Source organism: Syngnathoides biaculeatus, chromosome 13, assembly GCF_019802595.1.
Source record: "Syngnathoides biaculeatus isolate LvHL_M chromosome 13, ASM1980259v1, whole genome shotgun sequence".
NCBI classification, from domain to species: domain Eukaryota; kingdom Metazoa; phylum Chordata; class Actinopteri; order Syngnathiformes; family Syngnathidae; genus Syngnathoides; species Syngnathoides biaculeatus.
This window is the reverse complement of record NC_084652.1, coordinates 2,623,249-2,647,851: the sequence shown is the minus strand read 5'-3', so window position 1 is coordinate 2,647,851 and position 24,603 is coordinate 2,623,249. Positions and strand designations below refer to the sequence as shown.

The window sequence follows — 24,603 nt, the reverse complement described above, 5'->3', positions numbered from 1 at the left end:
AGCGCAACCGCTCTTGCTCTCGTCGAGGCAGCCGGCGCGTCCACTCGGGAAATCCTGGCTCGGGGAGATGACTCTAAATGAAGGACTTTAACCATTCACCATTATGTCTTTGGTGGGGGTGGGGGGGGGGGCGCCCCACCCCCCAGCCCTCAGGGCCCCTTGGCACAGCAGCGCACAACTTTTTTCAAAGGGACTCCCAGATTAAAGTCCCCGAAAGTTCCCATTGGGGTCTGAGGCCGGGATCCCATTAAGCAGCCCTTCCACACCGCCGGCCATAATTGTGTCGTCGAGAATTCACAGCGGCGCTTGCTTGATAAGCGAATTTAAGGTAAAAAGGGGACGGCGGCGGGGTCTAGTTAGGCGACCATTAGACGCCGCGGTCACACCTCACTAACTTGCTCGGAAGTCGCGGAGGGATGGCTGACAACTACGAGAGCGTCGTCCTACGAGAGACAGAAATGAAAAGCGCGGAAAGAAACCGCCGCCGGCGGTGGTCGTGAGGCTGAAGTTATCTTAACGGGAGAAAGGTGTGATCAATAAAATATGGAAAAAAAAAAATGAGTTAAGAGCTGATGGTTTTGGTTTCATGCCAGGCTTGAACGACAGTACATCCTGTCGTGTTCTGCGCAAGAATTCCCATGTCATGCATATTAATTAGCACTATTAGATGTCATAGAAATAATAATACGGTGGGGCAACTGGAAAGCGTTGCCCTCACAGGTTCTGGGGACCCGGGTTCAATCCCGGCCCCGCCTGTGCGGAGATTGCATGTTCTCCCCCGTGCCTGCGTGGATTTCCTCCAGGTGGGCACTCCGGTTTCCTGCCACATCCCAAAAACATGCGACATTAATTGGACACTCTAAATTGCCCGTAGGTGTGATTGTGAGGCAGCACAGCGGATCAGCTGGTGAACCGTTGGCCTCACAGGTTCTGAGGACCTGGGTTCAATCCCGGCCCCGCCTGTGTGGAGATTGCATGTTCTCCCCCGTGCCTGCGTGGGTTTCCTCCGGGTGGGCACTCCGGTTTCCTGCCACATCCCAAAAACATGCGACATTAATTGGAGACTCTAAATTGCCCGTAGGTGTGATTGTGAGTGCGACTGTAATCTGTCTCCACTCCGCTCTGCAATTGGCTGGCAAACAATTCAGGCTGTACCCTGTCTCCCGCCCATTGACAGCTGGGATAGGTTCCAGCACTCCCTGCCACCCTTGTGAGGATAAGTGGCAAAGAAAATGGATGGATGTGATTTTGAGTGTGCCTGTTAGTCTCTATGTGGCCTGCGATTGGCTGGCAACCAGTTCAGGGTGTACCCCACCTCCTGCCCATTGGCAGCTGAGATAAGGTACAGCACTCCCCGCGACCCTTGTGAGGATAAGCGGCAAAGAAAATGGATGGATGGATGAATGTAACTTTGAGTCCGCATGTTTGTCTCTATGTGCCCTGCGATTGGCTGGCGACCAGTTCAGGGTGTACCCTGTCTCCTGCCTGTTGACAGCTGGGATAGGTTCCAGCACTCCCCGCCACGCTTGTGAGGATAAGCGGCAAAGAAAATGGATGGATGGATGTGATTGTGAGTGCGCACGTTTGCATGTCCACCCCGTGCCCTACGGTTTCCTCCCACATCCCAAAGACGTGCAACGTTGATTGGACGATCCAAATTGCCCGTAGGTGTGATTGTGTGTGCGGCTGTTTGTCTTGATGTGCCCTGCGATTGGCTGGCGACCAGTTCAGGGTGTTGCCCTGCCTCCTGACCGTTGATAGCTGGGACAGGCTCCAGCACTCCCGTGACCCTCGTGAGGATAAGCGGCTAAGAAAACGGATGGAAAATGGACTTGAATAAAGCAGGTATTTTAGTGTTGATTTAAACGACTTCATGCATTTTTATTAGTTCGAGGATTGACAAAAGAAACTGCGACACGTCACGTGGCTTTCCTTAGCCTGAAGCAAAGTTTGTGTATGAATATTGTAATATCGGCAAATGTTATCATTAAGAGCAAGAATTCTTTATTCATCCCCTGAGGCTTTTGTTGTTCCCCACGATCAAGCCGCGACGTCTTTTCTTTTTGTGCGACGGTACGAAGTTCAGTAAGGCTTTAGAAACAAGTCATCTTTTATTGAGAATTGTTCCCAATTACAATTGTGAACGGTCTATTTTAAAATGTGATATTTGTCATCATCAAAGCACTTTGATGAATGATAGAAAAGTGTCCTTGTGTGAAACCTAACTTGAGCGCTGCATGTAGGCATGAGTATTTACACACAGCTGGAGGTATCGTACATGTGGCGCAGTATCCCAAGTTAGGATTCACCTCTTTACAGTGAAACATGTGATGAGTTATCGGCCCCCCTTTTACCCTCCCTAAAAAGGCTACTTCCATATCCAAGTGCAATTAAAAAAAAAAAAAACAAAAAAAAAAAACAATTTCAAGTGGACTTTTTCTGCTTTTTCTTTTCGGCCTCTTCCTCTTTTTCCTTTTCGATCTCAGCCACAAGCGTCTCGATCTCCTTGGACTCCAGGATCTGACAAAGACACCACTGGTGAGCGGACGCGGAACACGAACAGAACGGTCGAGCGAAGGCGGGAGAACGAACGTCACCTTCAGTGGCTGGTTCCGTCTGATGACAGCCAGTTCGATATTTTTCCCACCTGACTGGACCACCTGTGAGAGGAATCGGGTCATGTGACAAAACGGAACCAAAAATGGAAATGGTGGCGTTTCTCCAAAATGAAGAAAAACGGCAGTACCTCGGTTTTCAAACATTTCTGTTTTCATTTTTTTTTTACTTTGGGTTTCGAATGAAAATCGCTATTCGAACATCCGACCAGCTGACCCACAACGATTTGTTATTGTGCTTTCGACTGCCCCCCCCCCAAAAAAAAAAAAAACCCCAGAAACGCAAAAAAGGTTTACAAGGCTGGGGGCCGAGTCGCTACAGATACGGCGATGCACTCCCAACCTAGCCTACATGACTACTAAAGCATACATTTTAAGCAAAAAATAAATATATTTCTTAAATGATTTAATTATGTAAAATATTTATACACATATTTCTACTATGCAGTTTATTATCAGGAAAAGCGAGAAAAAAAAAAAAGCTTTTTAAAAATATTTTTTTAGGATTGGAACGCATTATTTCATTTTCCATTCATTGTAATGGGAAAACGCGCTTCGGTTTTCGAACGTTTCACTTTTCAACCGGCCTTCTGGAACAGATCGTGGTCGAGAACACCACCGAGGCACCACTGGATTGCTGTACACGATACCCTTGCACAGTATTGCAATATGCAATTTAAAGGGACTTTAAATAAACCGACTACAGCAGAAAAGTTCATACCTTACAGAAGTTTGATTCAAAAAGTGAAACCCTCGCAGATTTGCTATTCATAACAGCTTCCCACCTATTTAAACTAATAAAAAAGTTTATAACTTCATTAGAAATAAAATCTATTCCTATTACTTATAAATGAATGATATAGACGAAAAACTTTAAAAACTATTGGAAACGCAGTATGTGGTGTGCGCGTGTCAATTTTTCCTCGTGTGTGAGGAAAAATTTTTTACATTTTAAAAAGTGGTTATGACGTTGAAAACCAGAAAGTATGTAGCCCATTCCAGAAAAAGTAAGATTACACAAAGTAAAGTGAAAGAGTCTTGGACTTAGGAGGTGCAATGGACAAAAAAATAAATAAAAATGAAACCAACCTCGAGCAAAGCTTTGATTGCCAACTTGATGGCCTCGTTGTCCCCGGCGATGGCTTCGTCCGTGTAGTTCTTCTCCAGAAACTCTCTCACCGTTTTGGCACTCCGGCCAATCGCGTTTGCCTGATCGTACGCGGAAGGTTGACGCGCTCATTTAACGGTTTTCGCCGCAGGAATCATTTAAAAACCAAAATCCGCTCACCTTCCAGGCGTGGTACGTGCCCGACGGGTCGGTCTGGTAGAGCCTGGGAGTCCCGTCGTAGTCGAAGCCGACAATCAGAGCCGAGATGCCGAATGGCCTGCGGCCGTTGCTCTGAGTGTAGCGCTAAAAATCAACAATCACGCGGATGTTATCATACAAACTAAACAAGACCTAAATGCTGATTGAGATAACTTGGACAAAGAGTTCAGCGACATTTCCAAAGAGGGTATTTCATTATTTGAAAACAAATGATCTGCCGCACCTGTTTCAACGTGGCTATGTAACGTGTGATGTATTCCACAGTGACGGGATCTTCCACAGTCAACCGGTGGCTCTGGCACTCAACACGCGCTCTGTTTATCACGATACGGGCATCTGCCGTCAGTCCTGGAAAGATCCGTCAAGAGGGATTAGGAACCCAACGGGGGACAAGTTCCCGTGAACGCCGACACGCAAATATTATTCCGACGCGTTACCAACGGCTCACCTGCAAATGCCATACAGACGTGCTCGTCCAGGGCGCATATCTTGCGGACGGTTCTCTCCTCCTGCAACTTGGCGACTGATTTCTTTTCAACTCCCAGGACGACGATGTCTTTTCCCCTGATTCCCACCTGTGGGTGCGCACAATAAAGTTACATAACATCGTGACGCGTTCCATTGAATAATTCCGGTCGCAAGGGGGAGTACGCTGCCAAATACGGCACCCCATGCAATTCGAAAAACAAACTAATTTGGAACTGTAGTAAAGCCTTATAACGAGTCACTCACATTTGAAAAAAAATATGCGGGTGTGGTCGGTCATGCCCGCAGATATAAAGGTAAGGGTGTGGCCCACCAGTCGTGCTCGCAGATATAAAGTTGTGGGTATGTGTACCCCTTTAAGAGCGGAGGGGGGCGGTGTCAGGTAAACTAGGAAGCAGAAGTAGGCTGCTCTGCAGTTCGTTGTGAAGGGGAAAAAAAAAAAAAAAAGATGTCAGGCTGTGGTTCACTGCGCTGGATCGGTTTTCATGTGCGCTGAGAATGTGCGACAAGTGCGCAATTACGCAGCTTAGAGGGAACATTGGTCAAGATTACACAAATTAAGCGACGTCTTCCAATTTTGATGTATTTCTACTCGTAACAAATTTTACACGCATGACTGTGCGGATTTGCGAGTGCGATGGCACGCGGGCACATATGGACCCGTCAAATCACACTGACTGCTTATAATATAAAACCGATATTTCTGCTCATGATGTAGAATAATTGTATTTTTGGGGGCTGAGGAGGGGGTTTTGGCACTCTGTACAACCCTATAACGTTCCGATGCCGGTAATTTATTAAAAAGCAATTAATTTTAATTCCCCACATTAGAGAGTTAACAAAAAAAAAGTTAAAAATGTGGCTACATTAAACCAGGTGACCAAACGATTTGGTCTTAACGAGCTAGAAAATGTACACGAAAATAAAACATTATTGGACACATGAATTCTTAATCTATTAATAAACATTAAATAATTAGTCGATAACAGCAGTGTGGTCCCGTTTGTCGAATATATCCTAACTTCGAAACTGAAAACTGTGTGAGCATGACACAGCGACAAGGTGCTAACCAAAGACACTTCTCAACACTTTCTCAAACAAAACACGAACCTAAAACGTACTCGCCATCAATTTAAGTCATAACAATTCGATTATTATATTCGTGCACGGATGACCATTCGCAGTTTGCTTCATCTGCAGAGCGGCGAGCAATTGCGAGACACAAGCTAACTAGCTAGCATTGGCTTTTAGATGTAGTTTCATTTTGGAACCCACCGCCGTAGAGCCTTTCTTCACAGCTTCTTGCGCGTACTCCACTTGAAAGAGATGTCCGTCCGGGGAGAAGACGGTGATCGCTCGATCGTATCTCGCCGCCATAGCTTCGCAAGACGCGTACAATCACGAGAAAAAGAGAAAAGAGACACTTTGGCCAAATGATTCAGCTAGTTTTTAGCCGCGAGTCACTCAAGCGAAGGCTGCGTCTCGATGAGGAACGCGCATGCGCCTCAACTCTGAACTCGGAAGCTGTTCAATCCGAAAATTCAACCAATGAACTTTTTTTTTCTGTAATTTTACTGAAATTGATTAATAATGTTTGTTTGTATTGAATGACTATCAGATTTTGAGGTTCATTTACAGTCGCTGTAATAGGATGCGAGTTGTGAGTTAGCGGACGAGTGGTGAGTTATGAATACAATAACGCAATAATAATAAATAAATAATGATATAAAAATGTTGCTTAAGTGTAAAATATAAAAGTAGCTTTTTTTAAAAAAAAGACGTTCTATTTTATAAATCTGTCTTTATAGCTGTCATTTCCTGTGCCCTCCGGACTGTTTCACAATACGCGACGTAGGGGGTTCAGGCTTTTAAATGTAAAATAAAAAACAACGAGTGCAGATGAAAATATGACCGTTTTGTTTAAATTTTTACAATTTCTATCTAGTAATTATTCATGTTATTGATCGGTGCATGAACATGAAGACAAAAATACTTTACGAACAGGTTTTCAAATGTGCAACATCCCCCCGAAGCGGACGAGTGCATTCCTACCTCGCGTCCTATTCCGAAAGTATTTCATCGGAGTTGTACAGATTTGCTAAGTGTGGCCGCGACTTTTCGCGTTTTATGATCTCGCTTCTTTAATTCGGACTAAGTATCACCATGTCGGTGGCGTTCGCATCTCATAGGCAGCGTGGGAAGGGCGATATTACCCCCGCCGGAATCCAAAAGGTAGTCCAATTTATGGAGACGCGTCGCAGAATGGACGCTGTAGTTTTAGGAGACGCGGCTAGCCGCTCGTGCTAATCGATGTGCTCCATCCTAGTCCGACTGGGGATGGGCGCAATGAGTACAACGATGCTAATCCCGGGGCGGTGAATATGAACCTGTCATGTGCGGACCGTCGCTCATTTATTATTTTTCGAGAAAGCTTCGGCATCAGTCTTGCGTTAGCCTCTTTTCTCTCCGCAAGCTAGCGAGACGCTTCTTTTGTTAGCTTCAAACGCACGTTTCAGAAACGGTCCCTTTTATGGCCGCAGTCAAATCATTCACTTTGAATAATATGTTAAATTCATATCTCATGGTGAGTTTCTGTTGCCTGTCTGCTCGCTTTTACAGTTACTGGATGAAAATAACCATTTGATTCAGAGTATTATGGACTTCCAGAGCAAGGGCAAAACAACTGAGTGTTCACAGTGAGTTATTGTCTTACATTGTTGTTGTCATGGACATCACCTTTGTAAATTGCTTATGATTGACACCCCACTGCACTTCCGCAGGTATCAACAAATATTGCACAGAAATTTAGTATATCTGGCCACAATAGCAGACTCGAATCAGAACATGCAATCTCTCCTCCCAGCTGTAAGTAACCAAACGTTTGGCTGTTTTTAATGTGTCGATTTGTGTTTATGTTAAGATTTGCATACACATATGCAATTGTTATTAAATTTCCTTTACTTTCCGTTTTGTAAGTGTACAATTCCCGTTTTTATTTTCTTGTTTTTTTTGTGTCTCAATGTAATCACAAGGTAGAACTTAAGTGGTTAGTGCATCTGTCTCACAGTTAAGCAGTTCTAGTTTAGAATCTCAGCTATGCTTCTTCTCCCTTCACTGGTGTAGATTTTCTCCGGGTACGTTAGCTTCTTCCCGCATTCCAAAAACATGTTCATTGAAGATTGTAAATTGACCATACATATGAGCGCGAAGGATTTTTGTTTTTATGTGCCCTCCAATCGGCTGGTGCCCACTCCCACCTCTCACCCAGAAGTCATTAAAGGCAGAAGTTTTGAGATGATAAATTAGTAAACGCTATAGTTGGTTAAAGAATAACATATTCAATATTGGTGACCATATAAGAGTGTATTTTCAGCATTTAACTGAGTCACCGTGGAGGTCGGCGCTCCTCTGAGTGCCACTTTAAAAGGTGTCCTTGCTTTACAAAAGTCCCGACATTTTAAAGTAATGATAATTAGTAATGGAGCACTAGTTTGTGCTGCAGTGTCAGAATGTTTTCACACGACACAAGACCGCATACTCCATTAACAACGTACTTACTTTTTGACATGATTGTCCATGTTGTATTTTTCATTACAATACTTAACCATAATTGTATGACTTAGTGTTTGTTAGTTGTAGAGCATGTTTCATTTTACAAACTCTGGTTATGTAGCTTATGTAGAAGTGGAAATCTGTCGTAAACGTGTTCCGACGTTTACCTAAATTTGGTTTAAAAAAAAAAAAATATATATATATATATTTTATGCCCGAAGATCTTTGTGCAATGGGACGACAACCCAAAAACTAAACTGCAATAATGATAATCGTAATTTTTGGGCAGTGGTTTCTAATTAATTTTATAGTGATGAGGGCAAATGTATTGAGTGTGAAAGCATAAGTTGAAAGGTGCAGTGTTGTTATCGATTTATGTTTTTCTTGTCATTCGTTCAGAGGTCTTCTTTTTCCAATAGTCTGTTCAATTTAGTTTAATGTGTATATGCAGCCACCCACTCAAAACATGCCCATGGGCCCCGGCGGGATGAGCCAAAGCGGAGGCCCGCCTCAGCCCAGTCACGGTCACAACATGCCCGCCGAGGGTATGGTTGGCTGCGGCCCCCCGGCCCCGCACATGCAGAGCCAGATGAATGGACAGATGCCTGGTAAGTGGCCCTTCCCTCCATCTTGCTTCTCCCCCCCCCCCGCCCCCCCCGCCTCTCAACCCCGTTCCCCTTCAGTCCTTCTCACGTGGGTTGCCTAGCAACAGGGCAGACCTGCAAGGGAGGTTGCTCTGCTGAAGGATGATGTCACCTGTTTGTCTTGGACCTCAACTCTTTCTCTTTCCGTTATCGACATTGCCTCATCCCAAATTGCCTATTAATATATTGGTTTTTCTTTTCCGTAATGTATTTTTTTTATGGGACTGCGTTGAAAAAAAGATTTGAGGCATATCCGTGCAAACATATAATATATAAAAAATGCTTATTGTTACTTTGTTTTGGGCGGGTTTTGGCATTTATCCACATGCAAACTGTTTTAAGTCACAGAAATTCGACCTGGACACAGTCTGCATTAAAGGTGGATTTGGCTTGTTACCTAAAGATGAGACAGTTGCATGTCTCATGAAATTATTCTGACATTGTTTGTCTTTATTGTTAGTGCACTATGACTTTCATTTTGTGCAGTCATATATTTTTGAGTGGTGACTTTAACCACACTTCACTACAATTCACGCGTAAATATTCATTCAACACCGGAGTTACAGTTGCTTTGTCAACTCTTGAATTGGCGGAATAGCACATGACAACTAGTGAGTGCATTTTAAATGGAGTGTTATGTGTTTAGTTTTTTACTTTTCCGGGAGTATTTAAAAATACCCGCGTACATGGACTGTTATCCCCAAAGAGTACGAGTGACCATATGATACCACAAATGCCACAAATTGTACTTTCATTTCCGTCTTCTTAAAGCATTATGTCTGCGCAATAAGGGACATAGATTTCATTTTTTTTTTTTTGAATATATTTTTTTGTGTAGAGTATAAGAAAATGAGGGAAAAATCCAATTTTAAATTACACGCTGTAAAAGATCGATTTGATGTATTGCAATCAGAACTGACCGGACTTACAGAAAATGTCCTCTATGAAATACGATCTATTGTATATAGAGGTCTTCAAAGGCAGTCCTAACTAATTTGTGTTGTAAATGTTGCTCATCCCCAGGGCCCAATCACATGCCCATGCAGGGCCCCGGTCCAGGCCCTAACCAGCCCCCAAACATGCCCGCCGGCTCGATGAACATGCCTCCGAGCAGCCACGGCTCAATGGGCGGCTACAACCACGCTGTCCCTTCGTCGCAGGGCATGCCGGCGCAAAGCCAGATGAACATGACGCAGGGCCAGCCCATGGGCAACTACGGACCGCGACCCAACATGAACATGCAGCCCAATCAAGGTAAACGCGCTCATTTGAGAGCTGGACATTAATCTCCCACTGCCGTGGTCTCGAGGTTTCCGTCCTGTCTGTTTAGGTCCCATGATGCATCAACAGCCTCCCTCCCAGCAGTACAGCATGCCACCGGGCGGCGGCGGCCAGCACTACCAAGGCCAGCAGAACCCAATGGGGATGATGGGCCAGGTTAACCAGGGGAATCATGTCATGGGGCAGAGGCCGATGCCCCCGTATCGACCACCACAACAAGGTATCCCAAATTCTGTCTGTGTGTGTCTGTGTATGTAAGCTGTGAGTATGAGTCTTCCTCCTCACTTATCCTAACCCACTTTTCTGCACTTCTGACTTTCGTTTCTCCCCACCATCTCCACACGGTTAGCTCACAAAACATCTTCATGATCCAGGATGCAATAAATTTACAGACTAGTGGTCCGAAAGCCAAATCCCACACCTTCCCCTCTTCATCCTCACACATCAGGTCCAACAACACCTTGAATCTACTTGTGTGTATGTTGTGTATGTGTATGTAGGACCCCCTCAGCAGTACCCAGGGCAGGAAGACTACTATGGGGACCAGTACAGTCACGCAGGACAGGGAGCCTCAGAAGGTAGGAGAATTCCCTCCAGGCACTTGTGGAGCATATCAGCCAGCAGTTGTGTTAACACACAAATGATGCAAAGAGACTGTGTGATTCAAACCCCCCCCCCCCCCCCCCCACACACACACACACATACCTCATTTTCTTCATTATTCTCTGAGGGGGGAAAAGAGTGACCTTGGATTAATAAATGTCATGATCGCTTCCAAATTGTATACCCCACGCCCCCACAAGGCTCTGCAGTCCATTTTTTTGAAGACACTTTCCACCACTCCTGCTTGTGCTTGCAAAGCACAACTGCATCCACACGGATACTTAACAGCCTTAACCTCTTTACTTTCTTTGCTGACTTAACATGCACTTTGTATGTTTTTCCGCTTCTGCTTACTTCACGTCTTGCTTTTCACGCAACCTTTTTAAAGAAGGACAGCAATGTTTTCCCATTAACATGAGCTTGTTGTTGATGTACTGTGACTGGACACTGTATAAGGTACACCTGCACAATATAGGAAATTGTCAGTTTACATGTGGTGCCTCGGAAACCTGTTTATTGACAATGCAGTTTTTCTGTTGCTGCAAATAGTTTGTTTTGTTTTTGTTTTTGTGTGTGCTGTGGTCAACCGCTTAACGTCTGTCTGAGTGAGTCAATGATCGCATTCCCCCCACGATCAAGTTTAGCCGTTCCGTGTGTGTCATGCCGAAAAGGAAAACCATATCTGGACTTGTGTTGGCTTTTGTTAGTTTGTGAAGGTGTACCTAATGTTGTGACCAGTGGACAGTGTAGTTGGTTACCTAATAAAATAGGTGATGTTGTGATTATGTTGTACGTACTCAAGTGAATGTACTCTATCCTTGTCCTTACGTGACTTGTTGCCGGATACTGATACATAAAACTCCTCTGGAATGTGCTGCAGTGTTACGTTGTGTTGTGCTTGGTTGTATCGTGGCTCACATTGCTTGACGTTGCCCCCTGAAGGTAACGCCCAGTACGGCCAACAGCAAGAGGCTTACCAGCAAGGCCCCCCGCCACAGCCGGGTTACCCTCCTCAGCAGCAGTACCCAGGTCAGCAGGGCTACCCGCCACAGCAGCAGGGCTACGGTAAGTTTTGGAGCTGCGCAGTTATGCCTCTATGGTAATCGTGATTATTTTAATCACAGTTATGACCCATGACTGTGCCTCATGTTAGGGCAACATCTGAAATTTGATTGGACTATTTTTCAACAAATACAGAGGGGCAAAAAAAGCGTTGTAGTCGGCCACAATGACGTAATTGATCAGATCGGCGAATTATGACAAAATGAATCAGCCCATCTGATCAGTCCAATCATATCGGCGTAAAAGTTCATCACTCCTCATCCACACTGTAAATACATGGCCCACGTTTAAATTCACCGCTGGCTAATTTAACTATAAACCTCACAAACGGATAACCGCAAAAACCCCAAAAAAACAAACAAAAAAAAAAAAAAACAAGCATGAATAAGGGACTGTAACCATTGCTTGTCCTTAGCTGATCTTTATTCAGCCAAGCTGGCAAATCATAGGCAGAGAAATGGGGAGGCGGTTCTTATGCAAATTAGTGACACAACAGCTGTAACCATGGGGATGGGACGACAACAGAAACGCTCCAGTGGAAGAAGCTGAGCTAACACAAAAGCCCCACGGAGCCGCTGACATTTTCGTGAAGGTCTCCAGGGCAGACGACTCGAGCCACTGATGGCCAGCACAGGTGAATTGGTGGAGACGTTGGTGGAGTCCAATTGTGATGAGCAAACAGAAAGTGGAGACGAGCAGGTGGAGGAAGCTGTTGATGTCTCAGCTGCGAGTGATTTCCTGTCCAGCCCACCCCTTCCTGAATCATACAGGCGTAATTCTGTAGAGGAAGTTCGGCTGCTTGCTATCGCTGACAACTTCCAGCGTCAGTATCGTCTTTTGTGCCCGGAACGCAAACCTCTGCTGCTCTGCCCCATCAACGAATGCGGTGTCCAGAAGTTTGTGTCGACCACTCTGCGCCCCACCATGACAAGCTATCCTGAACTCCTCAACTGGGAAGGGTGTGCTTCGTTTGTGGCCGACTTCCTGACTATGAATCCTTTGGAGCCACCTGTAGAGCTCCCCAAGTTCTTGTTCTCAGCCACCTCAGTTTTGCGCAGTCAGACGGCAACCTGTTTCGAGTATGCTGCCGTACTCTGCAGTCTGCTGCTGGGAGCAAACTACGATGCCTACTGTGTGAGTGGCTACGCTAGCAAAGAGATGTGTCTGCTAGACCAAAGACTGCAAGATTGCCCCGTGCTGGAAGCCCAGGTTAAGGCCGCAGCTTCTAACGTGCCGGCCGACGGTGAGCAGGCGATGAGATTTCAGCGTGAGCCCAAGAGTCGCTTCTTGACACAACAGGCCAAGAAGAAACAGGAAGAGGCTGAAGCCAAAGCCAAGCAACAGGAGGAAGTTCCGCAGCCGCCTGTCGACCCCCTCCGGGGTTTGCGGATCCACTGCTGGGTCCTGGTGTTGGCCGGGTGTCGCAGCATCCAGGAAGACTTCTTCATCGACCCTCCCACAGGAAGGAGCTACAGCACCGCATATGAAGATTTTCTGGGTGTGGAGAGCGTGTGGAACAACCTCAACTACTACGTCAACATGCAGGACTGCAAGGATGGCTGTTCAGATCTGGTGTATGACCTCCATGACATCAAATTGTGGGAGCCTGTCTTGTTTGGCGTCACCAGTAAAAGACAACTGAGCATTGACCTCCTGAAAAGGAAAGAGATGAAAATGATGGGCATGAGCTGGGAGGAAGAAGAGGAGGAGGAGGAGCGAGTATTTGAGATGCCAAGATCCTGGGTCACTTCCATCAGCATTTCCAAACAGGATTTGGAAACCCGTTGGCCAGGAGGCTGGAAGTTGACCCGTTACATGAAAGCCGAACTGGAGATGTTTGCGCATCATCTGCGATTGGATGGTCTGGTGACCCGACTGAGCACCTACAAGGATCTGGACTGCACAGAGCTAGTGACTGTGAAAGAGTGGTACCAGGACAGAAACGACCACCTGAGGGAGAGAGAGATCGACAAGGTGACGGGCATCACCACCGAGCGCTTCACGCCGGGACGACACTTTCACCTTTTATTTCACAGGTTCACGTCCACTCCAACAGATGGCGCCGAGCACGAGATGGAATTCAGTGGCGCTCGCGTGGACGGGCTGGTGCGGCGTGTGGACACACCAGAAGAGATGACTGAGAGCTTCAAGGGCCGAGAGGACTTCCTTTACTACAGACGAGTCCTCTTCGACCGGAGCATCCACTCGCCGGAGGAAACCTTTGAGATGGACGCAAGAGAGCGACCCCTGCTGAAAGTGTTGGAACTTTTCCACAGGAATCCAAGGAAGGATGCCAACGAGGATGTGGCTGAGCGAGTGTTCGTCGCGTCCCAGAGGAGGATCGAGGTGAAATATCATCTGGAGGAGCACCGCTTCGTCCCATGCATGAGGACCTTCATCAAACCGCGAGAGGCAAACGGCCAGCAAAACAGAGCTGAAGACTTCACCGCCGACTTGGTTTCTGGCTTCCACGTGGATCCCGCCCAGAAGCCCCTCCACACGCTAGCTCTCTACGACCTTTTGTCAGAGCTGGTCAAGGCTGAGAAGGACGTGGCTCTCCAGATAAAGAACTCCAAGAAAGAGGTTCGAGACATCGTGGCCTGCAGGGCGCAGGAGGAGGCGGACATTCTTCTTCACTTCTCGCCGTGGACCGCCGCCGGTGCGATCAAGGCACGCAGTGTCCAAGAAGAAATGGAGCGCGTGGCAGCCGAGGAGCAGCAATGGTTGCAGGATAAAGAACGGGATTTCCTGGCTCCCTTCCTCTTCAGGTTGTCCAACTCTGAGATTGCGAACGCCGATGATGCGCAGCAGCTATACGACGATAGCTTGATGGAATTCCGGCAGCAAATGATCGCACAGGTGCAACTCATCCAGGACCGTCACGACCAGGCGATCCAGGCCCTGGAGAAGAAACAAGAACATAACCAGGAGAACCAGCACAAGATGAGTCACCAGGAGGAGAAGGAGTACCAGGCCTACTGCGCCCAGCACACCTTTCAGATACACATCGCCCAGAAACGCCTCAGCATGCACATGAGGTCTGCGGCTCAAAGGTACCGTGCGCTGGATCAGAGGTTCAAGCAAGACCCACGACTGGCCCCCTACCTACTCAACTGAACGTATCATTTCATGCCATGATTGATAGATAAGAAGCAGCCAAAATGGTGGATGGGGTCACAGTTTCTAAACGCGTGCCCAAAAGGTCACAAGAAGTTTGACATTTAGTTTCAAGTGGCCGTTGTGGGATCACAACAATGTGGATGCAATAACTCCTGACTCAGTGATTTCCTCTTCTGTTTACTTTCATTAAACCCCAACACCCGTTCAACACTGCTTAGCTTTAAAACCAATACTATTTTTATTAGGATTAAAAGGTGTGAAAATAAATTGAGATCAGATATTTTTTTATTTTGTCTGCTTGTACGTCATGATGTATTACAGAATGTAGAAAACGTGTTTTACATAACATTCAATAAACTACGTGGGAGGTTTTTTGTGCTTGTACTGTACTTTTTTTAAAAGTTCCTTTTTATCAACATTTTTTTCCTCCTGTTTTATCGGTCAAAATGCATTTATGACTTACAAGTTTGATATCTGTGGAGCTCGTCGACTGATTGCAACAGCCTTTGAATCGCAAACCGTTGGCAAAATAGGTGGATTTGAAATCGCAGTCATGGTGACGGCACAATTCGCAAAATGCTGGAGGGCTTTTCTCTCATTCGTTGACATTTTTCTTTCACGTTTTTGTTGAGAAATGTGTGGATGACAAATGTTTAATTTATTTCATTTCATATTAGATTAGTGGGCAATCACTCCAGAGACTGCACTATTTGTATGCAAGCAAAATGATGGATCCGTTTTCCATACTTTAATAAATGTCTTACATGTCGCAATGTGCTTGGTCATCACTTAGCGTATAGCAAAAAGGCTAAGTTTAGAAAAAAAAGTCTGGAAGATTAACTTAGTGACTTTAAAACAAGCTTACTTGTAATGAAGTGTAACTACAATTATGTATAGTCTCTCTTGCTCCCCCCCCCGGAACTTTCCACCCCTCAACTCAACCTATGTGTGGGCCAAAGCTCACGTTTGTAATGAGCTTGCAGCGAGGTGAGATCCATCTGCCACACATCCTTGCGCACATGCAGTTTTCTCTTGCAAGCCCCCAGTAGGTAACGCCAGTATGCCGAACAGCATCAGGCGTTCCGAGCACCTAATGATGCTGCGTGGGCCTCGTTTGACTCGAGCTCCCGGTAAGACTTTGCTTAGTCCCACACAGCTTGGACAGGTTCACCGTGCGGGGGTTGGTGGTTATCTTTTTTCTCTCTCCCACACCCACCTACTTTTTTTTCTTTTTTTTTTATCATGGAGTCAGCCTACTTAATGAGGACTATCACCACCTCCTTGATATCTCTCGACGTAAGGCAACTAATGTGCGGCTCCCACGTTAATGGCTCAGGGCACAACAGCCGAAACAAACGAGCCCGTTGTTGCGCAGTCCTTTTGGTTGTCATCCATCAACTTTTCATGGCAGCCAATTAGTGCTTCGGAAGGCATTCCCCAGAGTTAAGCAAGTCTGCTCATTAGGTCAGTCTCCAAAATTTTTCACCAAAGTAAAAATTCACGACGAAGAAATTTGTTACCGTATTTCCTCAAATAGTGGTCTCGTAGCTTCACCAGGTACTGAGTTTATGGGAGAATGAGAATAAACTGGAGCTTTTTGGAAAAATGAAGCATTAAAAGGACAAAAACGGTCTACCTGCAGTGGAACATGGCTCTGATACAGTGGGGCAGAAAAGTATGTAGTCGGCCACCAGTTGCGCGAGTTCTCCCACCTAAAAAGATGAGAGCGGTCAATCATTTTTAGAAGTATAGCTCACCAATGAGAGACAAAATGAGGGGGAAAAAAACCTTCAAATCACTCAGATTTTTAAATACTTGTAAACTACGGTGGGAAATAAGTATTTGGTCACCTACAAACAAGCAAGATTTCTGGCTCTCACAGACCTGCATCCTCTTCTTTAAGAGGTTCTGTCCGTCTGTCCTCTTGTTTCCTGGATTAATGGCACCTGTTTGAATTCCTCATCAGCACAAAAGACGTCTGTCCACAGCTGCAAACAGTCACACTCCAAACTCCGCTAGGGTCAAGATCAAAGAGCTTTCAAAAGGCACCAGAAACCAAGTTGTGGACCCGTCTGGGAAAACTGAATCTGCATTCGGTAAACAGCTTGGTGTGAAGAAATCTACAATTATCAGAAAATGGAAAACATACAAGACTCACCCTGTGGAGTTAAAATGATTTCAAGAACAGTGAGCGAAAATGCCAAAACCAGACGAGTGGAGCGAGTGAATGACCTGCAGTGACCTGGGACCAAAGGCTACCATCAGTAACGCTACGTTGCCGGGGACTCAAAGCCTGCAGTGGCAGACGTGTCCCCCTGAAGTTTGCTAGAGAGCATTTAGATGATCCAGAAGAGGATTGGGAGAATCCCATATGGTCACTAAACAAGCCAAAATAAATTTTTTTGGGGGTATAATCTCAACTCTTGTGTTTGGAGGAGAGAGCATTTCTGAGTTGCATCCAAAGGACGCCATGCCACACCAGAGTATGTAACAGTAGTAGTATTGAGAAGAATTTTTGATATTGACCTTTACTTATTTTACACAATAATTTAGCTCAGAACTCCTTTAAAAAGTCGGATTTTCTGGATTCTTTTCTCATTTTGTCTGTCATAGGTTAGTTATACCTGTGATGAAAACTGCAGGCCACTCATATTTTTAAGTGGGAGAGCTTGCACATACGGCGGTATGCTAAATACATTTTTCTGGGAATCCTTTGCTATATCACCCACAGGGTGAATTACGGGAATCAGTGCAAGGTACAAGACCAATAGAAGAAAAAAAATCAAGCCGTTCAGGAGAAAGTGTCTGATCGCGCCGCCAATGATTTCACGGCTCGAAAAATTAAAACACCACAGAATGAATAGGAAGAAAACGTCACACTACTTTAAAGATCTTAAATCTCACTTTTACTGAACATCTGCGGAAGGATCCGAAGAAGGCCGTCCTGAACCTTGATCAAAAACTGCAAAAAAAAAAAAAAAAAAAAAAGGCTACCACTGAGGCCAGATTCATCATTTGTCCATTCTTTTTCACCCGGAGACACAAATCTTTTTTTTTTTTTTTTTTTTTAAAGGTCCTTCCCCGAATGCCCCGGGACAGTACCCCAATTACCCGCAGGGACAGGGGCAGCAGTACGGTGGTTATCGCCCCCCTCAGCCCGGACCTCCGCAGGGCCAGCAGCAGCGCCCTTACGGGTACGACCAGGTGAGTATGGGCCCAGCACGGTGAAGAGCGACTACAGTTTTCTGCACACGGCCGTAGTATGTCCCTCATTTTTGACTTGCTGCTGCTGTATATTTTGTGCATGCTCTCATTGTATTTCAGCTTACTTGTGTGCGTCGCTATTGCCATTCCTTTGTTAATCTCGGTTGTCTATTCTGGCTAATGTGGCATGCCCCCTCCAGGGAAAAATATGAGGGCTTCTTCCTTAAGTTTGCTGCACACTGCCGTGGTTCTTCTTGCCCTGTAATAATATCCTGTGGTCTCATGTTGGGGACCAGAGCTACACTTTGATATCTTTATCTTTGAATATTCAGGGGCACATGAGGAAATAAAGGCCCGGGGATTTGAACCCCCTGACTAGCTCTATAAGAAGCAAAGGTAAATGGTTGCTGTGAAGACCTCAACGTCCAATCTAGATGTTTTGAGCACCTAGCCTCAATTTTTCCATCTTATGTTTTCCTTCTGTGTCTATTCTTTCCTTCATTTTCTTCTCCTCTTTCTTTTGTAAGGTTAAAAGATTGCCATTTTTTTTTTTTTATCCCTTTTTAACGCTGTTTGTTAGCCAGGGGTCGAATGAATAAGTGAACGAGGTCCCGAAACGGCATGCTTAGTCAAGAACCCAAAAACATAAATACATTCAATTTTGTCTTTACTTAATTCGTCCAAGTAACATTGGCTATTGAGCTTTGAATTAAAAGTCGTACTCTTAAACCCAGTTCGACCCCTGTTTAGAAATATATTAGCTTTTACTTCCTTGCCCTAAACCTGTCTCACTATAAAGTAGCGTCCTTGTGTACAGTGTTTCTCAAAGTTGTTCAGTATAGGAAAATAAAACGCCTGCACAACTTAAAAGCAAGAACAGGCAACCAATTTGGAGTTTGGAGCTAAACTTTCCAAAAGCCAGGCACGAAAACCGCATTTTTACCACACTGTAAAAGGTGGAACTCACGAGGTACCCATTTATGAATCCGTAATAGTGTCACACTGGAAAGAAACAAAATATGATCCTCCAAGAAAAGGGTCGGAATCAAGCTCGAATCAAAGTCATGCTTCCTTTTTGAAAGAAGTTGTATTTGGAGGGAAAACCTGATGTGAGAATATATTTGTTTTCTCCCTGTGTAAAAATGAAGAGAAATATTGTGAATTTCAAAAGGAATAAATTTCCCTTGTGAGCGTCATATCTTTGCAGCCACTCTGTAAACGACAAGTATCATGAGCGAGGCAGCAAATGCTTGGCTCGCAAGGATTAGACTTCACTTTTGAATTCTTTTTCCTTTAAAAGTATACAAACATAATTGATTAATTATAATTATACATAGATAATTAATTTATAATTCTTCTAAAAAGGGATCTTTTTTCTTTAACCACGTCTTTTTTTCTTTAAAAAAATCCAAATTTATTCTTGAAAAATATTATAAATACACATTTTTTTAAAAAACTGCCTTAATTTTTCTTTATGCCTTTAAAAAAATCCTTTCTTAAAATATACAACTATCCTTTTAGTATAACTTTTAAACACATTTTTTTCCTGAATACTGATCTTTAAATACGCTTTTTAAAATTTACAAAAAATACTTTCAAAAACAACACCTTTTACTAGAGACTCCAGCTCTTTAAAATTCCTCAAGAAAATCTTGGCAAAAAAATATTTTTGTCAAGATTTTTTTCCCCTTAAGAAGTCTTTTAATAATGTTAAAAAAGTATTTTCTCAGAGAAAAAAAATCAATCATGCTCATATGATAAGGACTTCTTTAAAAAGATAAAAAGACCTTTAAAAAATAATATAATTCTTTCCAGTGTGTCCCCATTCCTCCTTTGTGCTTGAAAGCAAATGATTGCTGCGCAGCTTACTCCATCCAACGTTACTTGCGTTCTTTTCTCTTTTCTCACTCGCCTGAGCGTTAACTCTGCTTCGTGTGTTGAAGTTTTCTGACGGACCCCTCGTTGTTTTGTTGGGGACCACCAGCGGCCCGTGGGGCACACTATGAGAAACACTGCTCAAGCCAATAAAGAGTCGGGCTGAAAAGCTCCAGCGTCGAGACCCCCCCCCCCCCACCCTGTAGTGTTTCGAGCTCCCCACTTGTGAGGATCTGCTCCCACCTGCTGGTCGATACAGGCCAACGCAGCCGTACGTCAGTCTTACCATAGAAGCCGCACCAGATGTTTGTTTCGTAGCTAAAAGAAAGCTGATGTTTGATTGTCTCGACGCGAGCAAGTAACGTGATTCCTGTCACCTTTTTTCTTCCCAATCCTCCCTCACAGGGCCAGTATGGAAATTACCAGCAATGAGAAACGCCCACACAGATGATATGAGAGTTACGGCAGCACAAACAAAACGAAAAATCCTTTTTTTCCTTTTTTTTCCCTGTTTTTTTTTTTTTTTTTGGGGGGGGGGTGGCCTCATAACCGCAATCACTTCCTTCCCTCGCCACCATCTCGTGGTCCAGTATGTCTTGAGAGTGGCGGTGCCTTAAAGTTGGAGCTGCCCTTCACCTCCATCCAGCATTGCGCCGACTGTACGACAAAATCCAAAAGTGGTTCTACTGTGGTTCTTGCTTCAGGTCCGCGTTGTTGATTAAAAGAAGCAATAACGCCGGCGGTAGAGTTGGATGATTAAGTGTCACTAGTTTCCTTTTTGGTCATGTAGCACGTCGCGATAAGCGTTCAAAATGATTCGCAATTTTGCTTCCCTCAAATCGGACTTTTCAGAAGGAAACCAGACCTGCCACTAGAACCTGTTTTTATATGGGGAAAAAAATATCGTCGCTGTGCCAACTTTAGGGTTAAGAGTTTTTTTTTTTTTTTTTTTTTTTTTAATTTTTGCACCACAATTTGACAAAAATGTAGCCCGAGATGTGTTACTGTATGTAGTGGACGCCATTATGAACTGAAGGCCCAAGTAGTGTACCTCGCTCACTTTTCCTCCTTTACAAGTGGATCAATTGTGTACAAAAGAGTATAAAGGCCACACTGTAAAGGAAAAGGCAAATTATATGACATTAAAAAAAATTTAAAAAAAAGTAGAATCCTGTACGAGACATTTTGGCTCTATTCGCTCCTTTTCCGTTGTTAAATTTTGCTAAGCATACAAACTAAAACAGTTTTAATTGTATAGGTTTTAAGTAAGTTTTACTGTTTGAGAAATAGTTTTGTTATGAAGTCAACTTTTTTTTTTTAAGGAAAAGTCATAAAACTGTTACATGACTAACGTTTTGAGGGTAACGTCGGAAAATTTACGTCACGTTTTGAGAATACAGTCAATTTTGTTGCAAGCGTAACATTTTGAGAATAAAGTCTTGGGGAATAAAAAGTGATGTTACAAATTGTTACATTTCAAATTTAGTCTTCTAAATTATTTGTTCGCTTGATATTACAACTCAGTCAATGTTTTTTCTTGTAATTTATCCATCTTTTCGACTTATTACATTTAATTTCGGGTAAAATGATGGCACATTTTTACATTTCTGTATTTATTCTCTGGGAATCACATGTATTTCTCTTACATTACGATGACGTTTTCCTATTTTTATTATGATTATTAGTCTGGTAAAAATAGTGTTTCTCTCTCAATACATTCCCTCGTGGTTATGACTTTGTCAGTTAGCTGCAAATTTACCACTTCAAGTTCCCGAGCGTTCCTTATTCAATTTTTTATCTTGGGAAATGACCACTTTAATAGCTGAAGACGTTTTTTTTTTTTTTTTTTTTTTGATGACCGTTTCTTTCACGTTTCAGTGTGGCCCTCGTACTCCTTTGCCTATTGACTGCAAATAGATGAAATGTGAGGCCCTTTAACAGTATTTGTGACAATTGATTATGGCTTACAGTGCTGGAGTTTTTTTTTTCCGAGTCCACGTCTAGGCTGTCTGTCGTCTTTTAAGTCGTGTCGTACGTGAATATTAACAGCTGTCACATAATGTAACATAAGATGTGCAACCCAATGTTCATGTCACACGGAGGTGCTGCTCGTGCGCTTTCCCGTCGCTGGCTTGTTTTGGTGGTGCGTCCCAAATGTACAGCATCGAGAGGCCGGCACCGGCCTCTCCTATTGTTTATATTTTGCTGTTTTTAAATATTTTGCATTCCCATCCACACAGCGCTCACATTTGTGTCATGGTAATGTATAACTGTACATTCTGATAATAAATTGGAGGAATCTTTAATATACCTTTGTACTCTCGTTATTATGACGGTTGACTTCTGCGATGTCGTCACTGAAATAACATCCAGCCATCCATTTTCTTTGCCGCTTATCCTCACGAGGGTCGTGGGAGTGCTGGAGCCGAGACCAGCCGTCAACGGGCGGGAGGCGGGGTACACCCTGAACTGGTCGCCAGCCGATCACAGGGCAGATAGAGACAAGCAGCCACACTCCTAATCACATCTACGGGCAATTTTTAGAGTGTCCAATTAATGTTGCATGTTTTTGGGATGTGGGAGGAAACCGGAGTGCCGGAGAAACCCCACGCAGGTACGGGGTGAAGATGGAAACTCCGCAAAGGTGGGGCCGGGGTCGAACCCGGGTCGTCAGAACTGTGAGGCCAACGCTTTACCAGCTGAGTTCTAACACTGTGATGTAATTGTTAAGTCTTCATCTCGCTGCAAATGGTTGACAGTTTTGTAAAGTTGCATTTTTCTCATAATTTCCCTGAAATTGCATTTTTTTAAATGTAGTTTTTTTTTCTCTGATTATTCTTCAGATTCTAGCAGATTGTCAGAAAATTTGTTTTTCCTCATGGTTGAAAGTATTTTATTCCCCTAAATAATTTTTTCCCACTCAAAATATTCCGTGAGCATTTGTATCAAAATATTTTTCCCCTCATAAAGTTACTTTATTTTGGGATAAAGACCTTGTTCCATCTTTTATTATTAACATTACGGCTTCCCCCTCATAATTTAATTGTGATAAAAGTACAACTTTTTCCACGTATTATGACTTCATGCACCTAAAATTACACTTTTGTTATAAAGACCTTATTTCTTGTATCATTAACAGTACAGCTTCCGCCTCAGAATTTAAATGTGATAAAAGTACAACTTTTTCCACGTGTTATGACTTCATCCACCTAAAATTACACTTTTAGTACAATGACATTATTTCTTTTATTATTATTGATATTACGGCTTCCCCCACATAATTTAAATCTGCTAAAAGTACAACTTTTTCCACGTATTATGCACCTAAAATTACACTTTTAGTATCATGACATTATTTCTTTTATTATTATTAATATTACGGCTTCCCCCTCATAATTTAAATCTGCTAAAAGTACAACTTTTTCCACGTATTATGCAGCTAAAATTACACTTTTAGCATTGACTCGAGTCCCCTATTATTAGAAATTCTAACCCTAATCAGAATTTTTTGTCCCCAAAACAAATGATAAAACACATACATTATGTTATGACTTTATTCTTTTGAAATTGCATTCCCTGAAATGATGCGCAGGCCTAATTGTTTCGTCTTGGTCTCGTCACCACTTCCGACCTGCCCCCTCACTCAGCTGCACGTGTGCCGTCCAGATTTCGCCCCAGTTCCCTTCCTGCACCCTCCGGAGAAGGAGGGGGACGACTGTTACAGATGGCACAACAGATGTGTGTCCGGTACTCGTGACTGGAGAGTGTTTTTTTTTTCTTTTTTTTTATATAAAAGTAATATTTTGATGCCAGAAAATGCGCTCGCCCTTACTGCGGATTTCAACGCCATCGTCCTGCTGCTCCACAGCTGGCCGCCCCACCCTGCCCAGCTGCCATTGGGGCTCCCCCCCCCCCCCCCCCCCAGTCTTATAGCTTGGCAGCCATGGTGATGGTGTCGGTGGTGGATGCCTCCCCCGTCCCCCGTCCCCGCTTCCGCTCCCAGCTCAGCTTGGCAGCTGCTGCCCTCAGCTGTGCCCTCGCAGACGGTGCCGGGGTTACACAAAGTCACTCCTCCCGCGACTGTCTGAGGCCGTTCGGGGAGGACGAGGACGAGGACGAGGTGCCGAGGCAACTCGCTATCAGTAAGAAACCCGGTTGTTAATACTGTATGTACTCATAAAATCTTAACACAGAAAATATCAGATACAAACAATCATAAGACCCAATTACGTGTCAAAAATTCCATCGTCGCTCACTAGGTAGCTAACAAATAAACGGACCAACGCAGATATGCAGTATCTAGATCGGTTGAGCTAGAATTTTCGACCATAGTAAAAATATCAAATTCAGTTCATCACACGCACGCATCAAAGAATCACTCAGAATATACCATATGCTCACCAATCAAAATAGAAGCCATTCTCCCTTGTTTTGCAATTGCCCTGCCTTGGTCCAATAACACAAGTTTTTTCTTTGTGTGTTTCTTTTTTAACTAGTGGTGACAGACGATGGAAAAGAAGATTTAGTGCCACCAGGATTTGAATTTGAAATGTAAAGTGAAATAGGATTTGAATTTAAAATGCCAGAGAAAACGAGATTTAAATTTGAAATGTAAAGTTGTCACATTTTCAATTGTTGCTCCAATTCGCTGTCTGAAATTCACCGTCTGTGCCACGAGGCAGAACAGCCAGCCAATCGCAGTTCCGCTTTCTTAATCACGTGACGTCACATACGAAGAAAGCGTTTGTGGATTGGCTGGCTGTTGGGTTCTGACCCGAAATAACCCTGCCTGTTGGCACGGACGGTGAATTTTTGACAGTGAATTTTTGCCAGT

General features: G+C 44.1%; 4 protein-coding genes across 7 annotated transcripts in view; 3 read left to right on the top strand and 1 right to left on the bottom strand.

Moving 5' to 3' along the window:
* Positions 1-2,092: 2,092 nt before the first annotated feature.
* psma8 (proteasome 20S subunit alpha 8) lies at positions 2,093-5,947 on the bottom strand. Its single transcript, XM_061839079.1, has 7 exons — positions 5,704-5,947; positions 4,391-4,517; positions 4,166-4,290; positions 3,904-4,026; positions 3,705-3,824; positions 2,598-2,660; positions 2,093-2,520 (listed from the first exon to the last, which is right to left on the bottom strand). The coding sequence occupies exons 1-7, from the start codon at positions 5,803-5,805 to the stop codon at positions 2,425-2,427; spliced, it is 756 nt and encodes a 251-aa protein (XP_061695063.1). The 5' UTR covers positions 5,806-5,947; the 3' UTR covers positions 2,093-2,424.
* Positions 5,948-6,486: 539 nt separating this feature from the next.
* Positions 6,487-22,069, top strand: ss18 (SS18 subunit of BAF chromatin remodeling complex). Of its 4 annotated transcripts, XM_061839571.1 has the most exons (11): positions 6,487-6,660; positions 7,048-7,124; positions 7,209-7,293; positions 8,432-8,588; positions 9,648-9,878; positions 9,955-10,125; positions 10,406-10,483; positions 11,451-11,573; positions 17,764-17,894; positions 18,227-18,290; positions 20,175-22,069. In XM_061839571.1, the coding sequence occupies exons 1-10, from the start codon at positions 6,592-6,594 to the stop codon at positions 18,242-18,244; spliced, it is 1,140 nt and encodes a 379-aa protein (XP_061695555.1). In that variant the 5' UTR covers positions 6,487-6,591; the 3' UTR covers positions 18,245-18,290; positions 20,175-22,069. The 4 variants fall into 4 exon arrangements, 3 of the variants coding, with proteins under 3 accessions (XP_061695555.1, XP_061695554.1, XP_061695556.1); XR_009797764.1 differs by having other exon boundaries at positions 17,764-18,290; XM_061839570.1 differs by lacking the exon at positions 18,227-18,290.
* Positions 11,589-15,045, top strand: ccdc135 (coiled-coil domain containing 135). The gene has a single exon (XM_061839569.1). The coding sequence runs from the start codon at positions 12,192-12,194 to the stop codon at positions 14,685-14,687; it is 2,496 nt and encodes an 831-aa protein (XP_061695553.1). The 5' UTR covers positions 11,589-12,191; the 3' UTR covers positions 14,688-15,045.
* Positions 22,070-23,450: 1,381 nt separating the features above from the next.
* The window catches only part of LOC133510649 (zinc finger protein 521), a 173,750-nt gene continuing 172,597 nt past the window's right edge, over positions 23,451-24,603 (top strand). Inside the window, exon 1 of the mRNA XM_061838800.1 lies at positions 23,451-23,911. The gene's annotated coding sequence lies outside the window, so the exon portion shown is untranslated. The remainder of the gene's footprint in view (positions 23,912-24,603) is intronic.